The sequence below is a fragment of the Phyllostomus hastatus genome, unplaced genomic scaffold (assembly GCF_019186645.2).
Source record: "Phyllostomus hastatus isolate PE091 unplaced genomic scaffold, TTU_PhHast_1.1 phas_contig_29, whole genome shotgun sequence".
Taxonomy (NCBI): Eukaryota; Metazoa; Chordata; class Mammalia; order Chiroptera; family Phyllostomidae; genus Phyllostomus; species Phyllostomus hastatus.
The window spans coordinates 1,936,330-1,949,737 of NW_025333835.1; the positions used below are offsets into that span (position 1 = coordinate 1,936,330).

General features: G+C 39.3%; 1 protein-coding gene across 1 annotated transcript in view; it reads left to right on the forward strand.

The window, feature by feature from the left end:
- Nucleotides 1–13,408, forward strand: part of NUFIP1 (nuclear FMR1 interacting protein 1) — a 50,070-nt gene that overhangs the window by 14,853 nt on the left and 21,809 nt on the right. The window contains exon 7 of the mRNA XM_045839091.1: nucleotides 9,637–9,830. Within this exon, the coding sequence (XP_045695047.1) occupies nucleotides 9,637–9,830 (194 nt within the window). The remainder of the gene's footprint in view (nucleotides 1–9,636; nucleotides 9,831–13,408) is intronic.

Below are 13,408 nucleotides of genomic sequence, written 5' to 3' on the forward strand. Positions count from 1 at the left end.
AGCTGTATAAAACTCAACTGTGAGACTATATATCTTCTCACTGTTGGACATTTGGGCTGTTTTCCAGTTTGGGCTGTTTTGAATAAAGCTGCTATGAACATTCTAGTACATGTTTTTACATATAAGTACTCATTTTCATTACACACACATGCACATACATATATAGAACATCCATGTATTTAGCTGTAATAGATTTTTCCAAAATGGTCGTATCTGTTTTTTGTTTTTTTTTTTAAATTATTTTATTGTTGTTCAGTGGTTGCATCAATTTACATACCTACTGACTCTGCATCTAATCATTCTGTGTCCAGGTCAGTCCTTGGTATTATTACACCTTTTCCTTTTGTATTACTATTTGCTTATAACTAATGATGTCAGACATCTTATATGCTTGCTTATTGGCCATTTTCATATGCTTTTGTGATATACTAGTTAAAGTCTTTGGCCAATTTTTTAAAATTATATTTTATTATGCTATTACAGTTGCCCCAATTGTTACGCTTTGCACTGCTCCACCCAGCATCTTTCATTCCCTGAGGCAATCCCCACACTATTGTTCACATCCATGAGTCACGTGTGTAAGTTCTTTGGCTACTCCATTTCCAGTACTGTAGTTTACATCCCCTTGGCTATTCTGTAAGTACCTATTTGTGCTTATTAATCCCCTCACCTCTTCAACCATTTTTCTAAAACCACCTCACCTCTGGCAACCATCAAAACCCTCTCTTTTCTTCTTCTGGCACCCCTATGAGATGAATGTTGGAATGCTTGAAGTTATTTCAGAGGCTGCTTACACTATCTTTGTTTTTTTTTTTTAGATTCTTTTTTGTTGTTGTTGTTCTGATTGGTTGTTTTTTTCTTTCTTAAGTTCCAAATCATTGATTTGATTCTTGGCTTCATCTACTCTACTGTTGATTCCCTGTAAATTGTTCTTTATTTCCATTAGTATATCCTTCATTTCTGACTGGATGTTTTTTATACTGTTGAGGTCCTCACTAAGTTCCTTGAGCATCCTTATAGTTTTTAACTCTGCATCTGATATCTCCATTTCATTTAGTTCTTTTTCTGGAGTTTTGATGTGTTCTTTCATTTGGGCCATGTTTCCTTGTTGCCTCATTTTGACAGCCTCCCTGTGTTTGTTTCTATGTATTAGGTAGAGCTGCTTTGACTGTGTCTTGGTAGTGTGGCCTAATGTGGTAGGTGTCCTGTAGGTTCCAGTGGCACGACCTCCCCTATCACCCAGGCTAGGTCCTTGAGGTGTGCCCTTCATGTGTGCTGAGTACAACCTCCTCTTGTAGTTGAGCCTTGATTGCTGTTGACAGGTCTTTGGGAGGGATTCACCCAGGCTAATCATCTGCAAGGACTGACTGTGACCACTGACCACATACCTCAGCCCTCTGTGGAGGATCAGCTGTGCAGGGGCAGGGTGGCTGTGTTCTGATGTGTCTGTAGCTCTCTACTGGGTGCACAGGCTCTGTAGTTTCCTGGGTGGTGCAGGCCAAGGTCAGCCCCGACCTGTGTTTTGCCCAGAACCACCCTGCCTGGGCTATAAAGCAATCTGAGTTGGCTGCTACTTTTGCCAGGCTTGAAGGTTCCCATGTGAAGCCAAGCTGTGAATCTATGCTGGCTGCTGTTAGTGCTGGACTGGGGCCATTTAGCAAGAGGTGCAGGGACTGGGAGCTTACTGAGGCTGGCTGTTCTCTGTTTGAGAGGATTTAGGGAGTTGTGAAGCATGAGCCAAGACCAGCCATTCACATGGAAAAGTAGATTAACAGCTTGGGTGGACCTATAAATTGGGTGGGATGGAGCCTCAGGGAATTTCCGGGGTGGAGTAAACAGTGTTATACAGGTTGATAGAGTCTCAGATGTGGCACTCACCTGCTTGCTCTTTGAGGGGAGGGTTCAGAAAAAGGACAGTGGTCTCTGCCCACCTTTCTGTGTGGGAGAAAGCTGCCCCCAGCCCTTGCCTTGATGCCAGACACTTCAGTTCTTCCCTGTATGCCACTGGTGCTGGAGCTCAGAAGTAGTGAGTCTGAGTAAGTCCTTGTGTGGGTTTTTTAAGAGGAACTGCTTGGGACTCCAATAGTTTTCTTCCACCAATTCAGTCCTCACTGGATTTTGCAGGCAGAAGTTATGAGGACTTATCTTCCTGGCACTGAACCATGTACTGGCGGGTCTGGTGTGGGTTTGGGACTCCTTCGCTCCTGAGATATCCCTTCTGAATTTTTGTGTGCCACACGTGGAAGTGGGACCAGCTTGATCCATGTCTCCACCCCTCCTACAAATTAGGATGGATGTGGTTTTGTTACTGAACAGCAGTTGGGATCCTGCTGCCCACATCCACCCTCTAAGGCAGGGGTATCAAACTCATTTTCACCAGGGGCCCCCTCAGCCTAGCGATTGCCTTCAAAGGCCCAAATATAATTTTAGGACTGAGGCGGCCACTGGCTTGCAGTGACCTCAAATGCTGCAGATGCTCATCAAAATATGAGAAAACATACACACAGACAACCTAGTCCTGTGGAGAAATAAGGACGAAATGGCCACTCTCTCTAGTGGAGAGTGTCCCGTTTTCCCGCCCGAGTAGGCTTTTATTAAGAATACAGATACAGTTTGTGGATTACAGTCTGGTAGGGAAAATAAAACAAGTAGGTAGCTTTCCTGCTGGGATTCTGGGCTGAGATTTTGGGGTTTTATCAATTAAAAAGACTACAGGACCTAAAAGGCTAGTTTCATTTCCTTACTGTGCCTTCATATTTTAATTAAAGAACATCCTCCAGCAAGGAGATCTCACGGGGTCTTTCATATTTTATGTCTCAGGTCTGATTACCCTGGGGGTCTGCCGACTCTGGTCTAGACTGCACTGCCCCTGTTATTTCCTCAGGCCTGAGTCGGGCAGAGGAGACAAAGGCAGCCGGGAGACTTGGATTTCTCAAGGACTCAAGCTTTGACAAAGCCAAGGGGGCAGGGGTCGATGTTGATCACCTCTTCATTTCCGCAGCCCCGAGTCTCTTCCATTAGGGCACTCCCACGTGACCGAGTCTGTCGTAGATTCATTCTCTTTCTTAGAGAATTGTTACCCGTCATTGACTGCCTGCTGATCCTGCAAAGGGAGCCAGGCATTAGAACAGGAGCGTTCATGCCAGGGAAATAAGTTTTGTCTCCTTAGTGTCTCCTGGTTTGGAGGTCTCTTACTCAGCCTTAGCCACAGGGAGTTACAGCTTCCTGAGACCAGGCAGGGCAGACCCCAACATAGGACTCTATAAATGTAACTGCTCCTTAACAGTTAAGCCAGAGCTCAGCTCTGCCACCGTGTAGAACAAGGTGCCTGGCTGGATTTGGCCCTTGGGCCTTGTGTTTGCCACCTGTGCTCTAGGCAGAATTTCAGAGGCAAAGGTTTGGTGATAAAGGAAGGGATTCATTATTCAAAAGCAGTCACTTAAGCCTATCAAATCAGAGCTTTAATCGATTAAACATATCAATTAAAACTAAACTCTAACACCTGGGTTCCCTGTCATTCTCCCTGTTACCTTATTTTTATAGAGTTAGTTTACAAACTAAAACAAAATAATATACAAAAGGTGCACAATTTTAGAAGAATGGCCGGCTTCTGCCTCAGAGTCTGTTCCCTCTAGAACACCCAAAGAATAAACCTGACACCCTCTGCCAGGCCCACCTGATTCCTAGGCTGTTCCAGAGTTCCTTCCCATCCAAAATACTGTCTGTAGGTAAATGCAGGCAGCTGCAGCATGATCATCCAGGCAGCCTCAAGGAAGAAGAGCCCAAGAGCCAGAGAGCTAGCCCTCTTTTATTTCACATCTTCTAGCACATAATTCTGTGTGCTCTGGAGGCATTCAGCTTCTCAGTCAATCCCTCCTAGACTGTTTTCCATTGCCTCCTTTTACAGCCCCTCCCAGTGATCTGATCAGTTCTCTCTATCAGTTTCTTTAATCTGTAGTTGTCAGGCTTCCATTCAACTCAATTTGTGAGGGTACTCATTGATGGTTGTTCTGTATTATAGTTGTAATTTTGATGTGGTCATGTGAGGAGGTGAACAGTGTTTATTTTTACCTTTGCTGACATCTTGACCCTAAATCTTACAATCTATTTTGATTCTAAATTGGATTGCTTTTCTTGATTTATAGGAGTTATTTACTTAGATACAATCCATTTTTGAGTAGAGTATATGTATTGCAGATATAGTTTCATAGTTTGTGACGTGCAATTACTCTCTTAATGGGTGTCCTTTTTAAAAAAATAATATTGTAGTCAATTGCTCAGACCTCTGGGGATAGCTGAGTTACTTGACGAAGCTCAGTCGCAGCTGGGGGTTGGTTAGCTGATGGCTATTCCAGTGTGGCTGATGGCTGGGGTGCCTATGTAGGTACCATTAGCTTTACTGTTTAATTCTTTAAAACATTTATAGAATAAATACTAATCTTACAAAATTCTCCCAGCAAATAGGAAATGAGGGAACACTTTGCAGCTTGTTTTAAGATGTTGAAACCAGGAAATCCAGTGTTCTTTCTGCCTGTCACCTACCAGACCCAATAAGCAGAGACAGAGATTCAATCTATTTGGGCACTTTATTCAGATAGCTGGTGATCTGAGAAGACAGTGAGTATGTACCCTAACAGACCATCTTACATTTCCTTTCAAGCCAGCCTTTTTATAAGTGGGCAAAGGTATACAGGTAGAGGGTCTGGAATTCAAGGGGGAAAAGTATAGGTAAAGGATTTATAATTCAGGAAAGAGGTTAATCAGATAAAAGCTACAGTTGGGCAAATTCCCTAAAATCCTTATATCAGCTGACCAGTCATTTTCTGTATCTGTGTCCTGTGCCCTGGGCAACGGACTGTCTCTCCCTGGAACACAGTGGCTTGGATACCACCTTGATTGCTTATGGTCTTTTCCGGAGCACAAAGGTCAATCACTTGTGGTCCCTTGGAGTCAGGGTGGGCCATACCTGCAGTTCCTGAAATAATAGCTTTTTAGATGCATTAATTACTAGGCTTATTAACTATTACCTTAAACTAAAAATTTCCAACTCTTGAGTGCCCCATCAAGGCCAGTATAATCTCGTACCAAAACCTGACATTACGATAAGGGAAAATCACAAGTAAATGTCTCTTAAGCAGGAGCACAAAATTCCTGAGCAAATCAATCTGGCTTGAAAAAAAGGATCTACATTATTGCCAAATGGGATATTTCAGGATTAAGACTAGGTTTGGTGTTTGAAAATCAAATGTTATTTACCACATTAACAGATTGAGGGAGTAAAATAATATGATAAACTTAATAAATAAGAAAATTTTTTTGATATAATCTAACCTCCATTCATAAAAAAGAACTCTCAACAAACTAGGGAAAAAAGATAATTTCCTTAGTCTAATAAAGGAGGTCTAAAAACAACCTATAGCCAGATTATACTTAATAGTGAATCATTTCTTAATATGCTTGTCATATACTTAAATATTGATCATTTCTCCCAAGAGTTTGGAAACAAGACAAGGGTATCCACTATTACTACTTATATTCAACATTATATTAGAGGTTCTAGGCAGTGTAATAAAGTAAAAAAAAAAAATCCAAAATTTGCAAAGAAAGAAGTAAAACTGTCAGTTTTTAGAGTTGACATGATTGTATGTGTAAAAATCCAAACAAATCTCCCATTAGAGTTAATAAGTGACTTTAGTAACAGTGCCAGAATACATATAATATCAATATTTTAAAAATCAGTTGTAGTTCTGTGTATTAGCAACATAAATTAGAAAATTAAATTTTAAAAGACACTATCTACAGTATCATCAAAATATATACCTAGGATATATCTAACAAAAGACATGCAAGACCTCTATACTCAGCACTTTAAAACATTGCTCAGAAAAACAAAAGGCCTAAATAAATGGAGGAATATATAATATTCATGAACTGGAAGACTCAGTATGATTATATCCATTCTCAAATTGCTCATAATCAAAATCTTAGCAAGTTGGATTGGGGCAGGGGTAGGGGGGATGTTGGAGGAGGGTAGTACTGATAGACTTTCAAGTTTATCTGAAAATGCAGAGGTTCTAAAATAGCTAAGGAAATTAGAGTGAAGAAGATATTGTAGTATTGGCTAATGCCAGATCTACCGATGAACAGTCACCTACTGTGGCAAAGGTGCAGTATGGTGCAGTGGGGAAAAGATAGTGTTTTTAACCTTTTCCTTTTAAATTTTTGAAGTATTATTTCTTTATAGAGAATATAAAATTTGGTCTTATTTTTTTATACTGGTAATCCAGACGGAAAAGTCTTTATCTTTTAACTAGGGTTTAGTTTATTTATATTTAATGTAATTACTAATATAGTCAGGTTCTGGTCTACCATTGTTCTATTTTCTTAAATTTGTCCTATTCTTTGTTTCCTTTCTTGCCGCCTTTTGGATTAAGTGAATAATTTTTAATATTATGTGTTTCTCTGTACTAGCTTTTTAGATATAATTATTCTTAATCTCTCTACTTCCAGTGCATCTTTCCACCCTGGCTGCCTGTCTCCACCCCTCCTACCAGTCTGGATGAATGTTTCTTCTTTAACTCTTTGGTTGTTGGACTTCCATAAAGTTGGATTTTCTGGCAGTTCTAATTATTTTTTGTTATTAAATTTGTTGCTGTCCTACTTGTGGTTGTGCGAGGAGGCAAAGTATATCTACCTATGCCTCCATCTTGGCCAGAAGTCTTTTGTTTGTTTGTTTGTTTTTGTTTTAATCCTCACCCCAGGACATGCTTATTGATTTTAGAGAGGGGAAGGGAGGGCAAAAGACAGGGAGGGAAATACTGATGTGAAAGAGAAACATCAATCAGTAGCCTTTTGCACACACCCTGACTAGTACTGGAACTGCAACCCAGGCATGTGCCCTGATCAGGAATCAAACTCACAATCTTTCAATTTGCAGTATGACTCTCAACCAACTGAGCCCCACTGGCCAGGGCTAAAACTTTTTTTTAAATGGTTTTTTTTTCCTACACAGAGTTTACATTAGAATATGTTCATATAAGTATTTGTTTTCCTTCTAAGGGGTGTAACTGTAGTGTGGTTGAGAGGGCACTTGATTTGAGGTAGCCGTGAAATTCTGCTCAGGTTGTAAGTTCATCCTCTTATAAAGAGAATAGTACCTCTCTTATCAACTTCAAAGAGCTGTCATGAAGCTCAAACAAGGCAGCATATTTGTAAATGCTTCAGAAACTTGAAGCCTCCTTAAAGTGAATAGACAAAAGTTAACATACTTTATAAAGCCTGAGAAACCCTTTTATGTTATGTACAGCAGGAATGAAAGTAAGTGGCCGGTTAAATTCACCTGCTGTTGATTGTATAACATAGCCCAATTTCAGAAGTGTCAAAATATGGGAGGGAGTGGTCATCTTGGAATTGATAAAATAAGCCCATTGTGATGTGTTATCCTTATAAAGTTATTCCATAGAGTTCTCTATCTTTGGAAACCATTGAATTTATTTTATTCTGGTCTTTTTTTAATGAACTGGCTACAAGTGATTGATTGACAGCTGTATTTCTTTAGATTTGAGAGACATTTTCAATATTTTTAGAAATGTTACTTCTGGCCAAGATGGAGGCATAGATAGACACACTGTGCCTCCTTGCACAACCAAAAGAAGGACAACAACAAATTTAAAAACAAAAACAACCAGAACTGACAAAATCAAACTGTATGGAAGTCTGACAACCAAGGAGTTAAAGAAGAAACATTCATCCAGACGGATAGGAGGGGTGGAGATGGGCAGCTAGGTGGAGAGGACTTGAGGCAAGGCAGGCAAGGCAGCGGCTGGCAGACCCAGCAAGGCAGTGGCTTGCTGACTGGGTGGTCCCACATTCTCATGCAGATAAATTGGGAAGAACAACTGGGGAGCGAGACAAAATGCGCAACCCAGAGTTCCAGTGTGGGGAAATAAAGCCTCAAACCTCTGATTGAAAACAGTGGTGGGGGTTGAGGAGGCAGTGGGAGAAACTCCCAGCCTCACAGGAGAGTTCATTGGAGAGACCCACAGGATCCTAAAACGTACACAAACCTGCCCACCTGGGAATCGGCAACAGAAGGGCACAGTTTGCTTGTATGTAGTGGAGAAGTGACTGAAAACCGGCAGAGAGTGGAACAAGCAGCATTGTTCCCTCTTGGACCCCTCCCCCACATACAGCATCACAATTCAGCGATGTGGATCACCCTGCTAAGGCTCTGCCACTCACTACATAACAGGTGTGCTGAAACCAAAATAAAAAAAAAAGAATGGCCCAAATGAAAAAACAGATCAGACTACCAGAAAAAATACAACTAAGTGACCAAGAGATAGCCAACCTATCAAATTCACAGTTCAAAACACTGGTAATCAGGATGCTCACAGAATTGGTTGAATATGGTCACAGATTAGATGAAAAAATGAAGGCTATGTTAAGTGAAATAAAGGATAATGTACAGGGAACCAACAGTGACAGGAAGGAAACCAGGACTCAAGTCAATAGTATGGACTAGAAGGAAGAAGGAAAGATTGAACCAGAACAGAATGAAGAAATTCAAAAAAATGAGGAGAGGAAACTCCAGGACAACTTTAAATGTTCCAGTGTCCAAATCATAGGGGTGCCAGAAGGAGAAGAGGAAGAGAAAGAAATGGAAAACTTATTTGAACAAATAATGAAGGAGAACTTTCCTAATCTGGCAAGGGGAATAGACTTCTAGGAAGTCCAGGAAGCTCAGAGAGTCCCAAAGCAGTTGGACCGAAGGAAGCACACACCAAGGCACATGGTAATTATATTACCTGAGATTACAGATAAGGAGAGAATCTTAAAAGCAGCAAGAGAAAAGGAGACAGTTACCTACAAAGGAGTTTCCATGAGACTGTCAGGTGATTTCTCAAAAGAGACCTTGAAGGCAAGAAGGGGCTGGAAAGAAGTATTCCAAGTCCTGAAAGGCAAGGATTTACATCCAAGATGACTCTATCCAGCAAAGGTTTCATTTAGAATGGAAGGGCAGATAAAGTGCTTCTCAGATAAGGTCAAGTTCAAGGAGTTCCTCATCACCAAGCCCTTATTATATGAAATGTTTAAGGGACTTATCTAAGAAAAAGAAGATAAAAAGTATGAACAGTAAAATGACAGCAAACCCACAGTTATCAACAACTGAACCAAAAACAAAAACAAACTAAGCAAACAACTAGAATAGGAACAAAATCACAGAAATGGAGATCACATTGAGGGTTATCAGTGGGGGCGTGGAAAGGGGAAAGAGGGGAAAAGGTACAGAGAGTGAGTAGCATAGATGGTAGGTAGAAAATAGATAGGGGGAGGTTAAGAGTAGTAAAGGAAATGTAGAAGCCAAAAAACTTAATATGTATGACCCATGGACTTAAATTGAAGGGGGAATGTGGGTGGGAAGGGGTGTGCAGGGTGGAGGGGAATAAAGAGGGGGGGGATGGGATAACTGTAATAGCATAATCAATAAAATATATTTAAAAAATAGTAGGAGGAATAAATATAATTCACATCTGTGGGGGACTTTCTGTGTTCAAGGCCCTGGATTTAAAAAAAAGGAAAGAAAGAAATAAATGTCATTATCTTTTATATTAAGAATTGCTTTGTTTTCTCCAGTAAGATGAGGGGAATGTCCAGACATTCACAGATGGCAAAAATCAGAAGCCCTGGCAGACATCACAAATGGAAAAATGACCAACCTGGACAGAGAGCAGCCATTCGATCAGGCCACCACTTGTATGACTCGAAGCCTGAAGGTCCTCCTGAATTAAATGCAGACCCTCTGAGTGTTTTGGTAAATACTGATTCTGGTAAGTTAAGCAGGGAAACTGTGTTTATAAGTATAGAAAATGAGGTCATTTTGTGGAGAGTTTAATGGCAAATATGTAAAAATGTAGAATTTTGTGTTTTTTTTTAATAGGAATCCCTTGTCAAAAACCTTATTTCAGGACATCTTTTCTGAACCTTGTGGGTGGGTGTATGGGGTAGGCAGAATGTGGAAGGAAGATAATATATGTTGGATAATTTCCGTAGTATGATTTAATCTTGGGATTTAAAGTGTATTGATGCTGTAGATTCAAATTTGCCCAGTTATGTGAATTTTGTCTTTCCTGTAAACTAGTAATCCCAATGGAAGCTGGTATTATTTATGCTAGTGAGCATGAACACAGTCTCTTTGGGTAAACAGTATTAATTCATTGTATTTGAGTAATATTGTTCTTCCTCAGGGCATATAATATATTTATGTGTTTATTGAATTTCCTTTAGAACCTATGGGGCAAGTTTACTCTTGCTTATAAGTTAAAAGATTGAGAGGACCAAAATGCTACTATCTTGAAGATATTCAGCTTCTGAGACCCAATTTCCCCTTCTGAAAAATGAAAATGTATATGTAAATATTTCCACCACCTTTTCTTCCAGTAGCACTGAGGCACTTTATCCAAATTGCATGTGTGTTCTATTTTGCAAAGGAGTAGTATTAGTGAGTGGACTGAGCTTATATTGTAGGTTTGTTAGCCAGCTTTGTTCAGCCTGGAAGATAGTGGCTTCACATGGAAAATTATTGAATTTATAGCTGGCAAGAAACAAGGAGATAAGTAATGCACTGACTAAACTTGATTGGAAAACAACCTTGGCATAAGAGAATGTTTGACCAGAAATAAGATTGCATTTAACACCAACTACCTCTTATTAAATAAGGTGTTTACTGTACTCTAAAAGCTTTATATATGTGTTAACTTGTTTCCTCATAACAAACCTTTTACATATGAACTGCTGCTACTTCATTTTAGAATTGAAGAACACAAGGTAAGTGATTTACCTTAGTCACACTGTCAGTTAGTGGCAAAGCCGAGTTTGAACTTAGGAGTCTGACTCCACTAGTACACCACCACACCTCCTCTAAATGTGAAGTCTGAATTTGTCTAAAAAATATATTGCATGAGCCTAGGATAGTTGAGGTATGGGAGAGAGTTTAGAAAAGGCATCTTCTTACCCTTGCTGATAGCAGGGGAAAAGGCTGATGACATTTTGGACATTGCTGAGTTTACTCTTTGGGCACTGGTTTTTTTGTTTTTTGTTTTTTTCCCTCAAAAAATGTTACAGCCTACACTTTTTCACATTTATAATGTGTAACCTTGATGATAAAATGCCAGTTGTACGTCAAAATAAACTTGCATGTCATTAAAATACTTGAAACACAAATATGAAGACTACCATTATAATCATTAAATTACTAATTTGAAAATTATGTAATTATTCACTTTATGCATTTCTCTAAATGAACATTTGAAGAACTCTATAACATTGAGTATTCTTTTTTTGTTTTGTTTTGTTAGCTTTAGTAGGTGGGTAATTCTGTGTTCTCATTTTTAAAGAAGTATTTCAGTATGTGTTAATATGGTGAAATACCAATGAAAAAGATTAGTATATATCTTGCTTTTAAGTCTGTAGCTAGATCTTTAAGAGACACTTCAGTTATGGACAACAGAAGTAAATACCTTTTATTCTCATTTTGTGGAAAAGATTCCATTTAAATTCATGTCATCTTTACCTCAGATTTCTTCTAGATTTTTACATTTTTCAAATCAATGTTTAGACTGTTGGTTCCTCAACTTTTCATTTCAGGTAGAGCTACAGAAAACCACATCTACCATTTTTTTCACATGCCTTAAATACTTAGTATCCTTAGCATCTCCACTGTCCAACATATCAGCCTTACACTTGTTTGGAGGCAGCTCCATTTACCTTGGGCCAGAGCCAGTCAGATCTCAGGGTGTGCTTGTTACTCAGGTTGCAGGACTCAGGGCAGCATGGTGATACAGTCCTGTTCCTGCTCTCACATGGCAGTTAACACTCTTTAGCACTAAGCTTGCCTTCAACATGGAGATCTCCCAATTTCTTACATATTTTGCCTTTTTTTTTTGGCTCAGAATCTTAATCCAGACATTAGCATTCACATTTTCAATAAGACAGCGGTTCTCAATCTTTATAAACTTCATCATGCTTAGAAAAATTTTTACCTGAGCCCTCCTTTTTGTGACCCTTGGTAGTATGTTAACTCTCACTAATTATGAAGGCACGTCAAATGTGGGGTTGACATTGTTTCAAAGGAAGAGCATGTCATTTGTAGCCTACCAGCTGATCAATTTTGAGTGTGGCCTATTTGCACTAGATTTCCTTTTAATCTTTTTGGTATTTCATTTGTTAGAACCACATTTATTTTGTTGCTGTTCTTTAAATATGATCCACCATGTTTAATGGCTTTCCTGGCCCATGGTTTTAATAAATTTTAACTGAGCTAGAAAGAAAGAAACTGGTCAGTAATGTGTCCTTGAGCATCACAGACTAAAGTGTCTCATCAATAAAATGAAAAAGATCCAGTTTGTTAGTCATTCATTATAATACAGGTATTATCATAGAACACTAGGACAGACATCCATCTGCATACTGACACATAGGCTAAATAGGCTTCTGTTGTTTAAAAAGTAGATGTTAAAGTAAGAAAACAAGTTAACCTAGCATATCAGCTGTCATGAATGCCCATTGTTAAACATCTGTTTTTGAGAGTTGGAAACCATAAAACAAAGCTCCCATTTTTTAAGGGTGAGTTTTTTCAATAGATAGCATTTTCTTAGGAGTCTTAATCTGTAAATGTTCTTGAGGCTAGAGCATGTAACTGTGTTTGTTCCTTAAGGGCAGTAGGAAGTAGTAGAAGGGGGGAGAGGAGAGACAAGTTAAGACATAAGCTGTAGAAAGAAGCCAGAGGCGAAGCTTTTACAATCAGTGTTTAGAGTTGGGTAAAACATTTGAGAGGCACTTTTTCCCCCAGTTTTATTTCAGTAGGGATTTACTGAGGTCCTACGTTTTGCTTGCCCAGCACTGTAATTCAGAGAATTTCTCCTGCTGCCTTCAGGAAACTCATTGTCTAGTGCAGGGGTGTCAGACTCATTTTCATCAGGGGTCACATGAGCCTGGTGATTGCCTTCAAAGGGCCAAATGTAACTTTAGGACTGTATAAATGTAACTACTCCTTAACAGTTAAGTGAGAGCTTAGCACTGCCACTGGGTGGAAACAAGGTGCCGGGCTGGATAAAACAGGGTGGAGGGTTGGATTCGGCCCTTGGGTCTTGTGTTTGCCACCTGTGGTTTAATGATAAGTTTTAGATTATTGTGATATTTTTTAGATTGGTGGGAACGATATATATGAAAGAGGTGAGATTTACCATAAAAAAGGTGTCACTGGTGTTTTAACAGATAAATTATTTGAGCTGTTTTATAATCATTGTAGAGTTTGATTTTATCATTTCATTGCTTCTGTTTTTATACTGATATTCTTAGTTTAGAGAAATGTTTTGGCTGTCTTTATTAAAAAGTGAGTGAAGTGTGT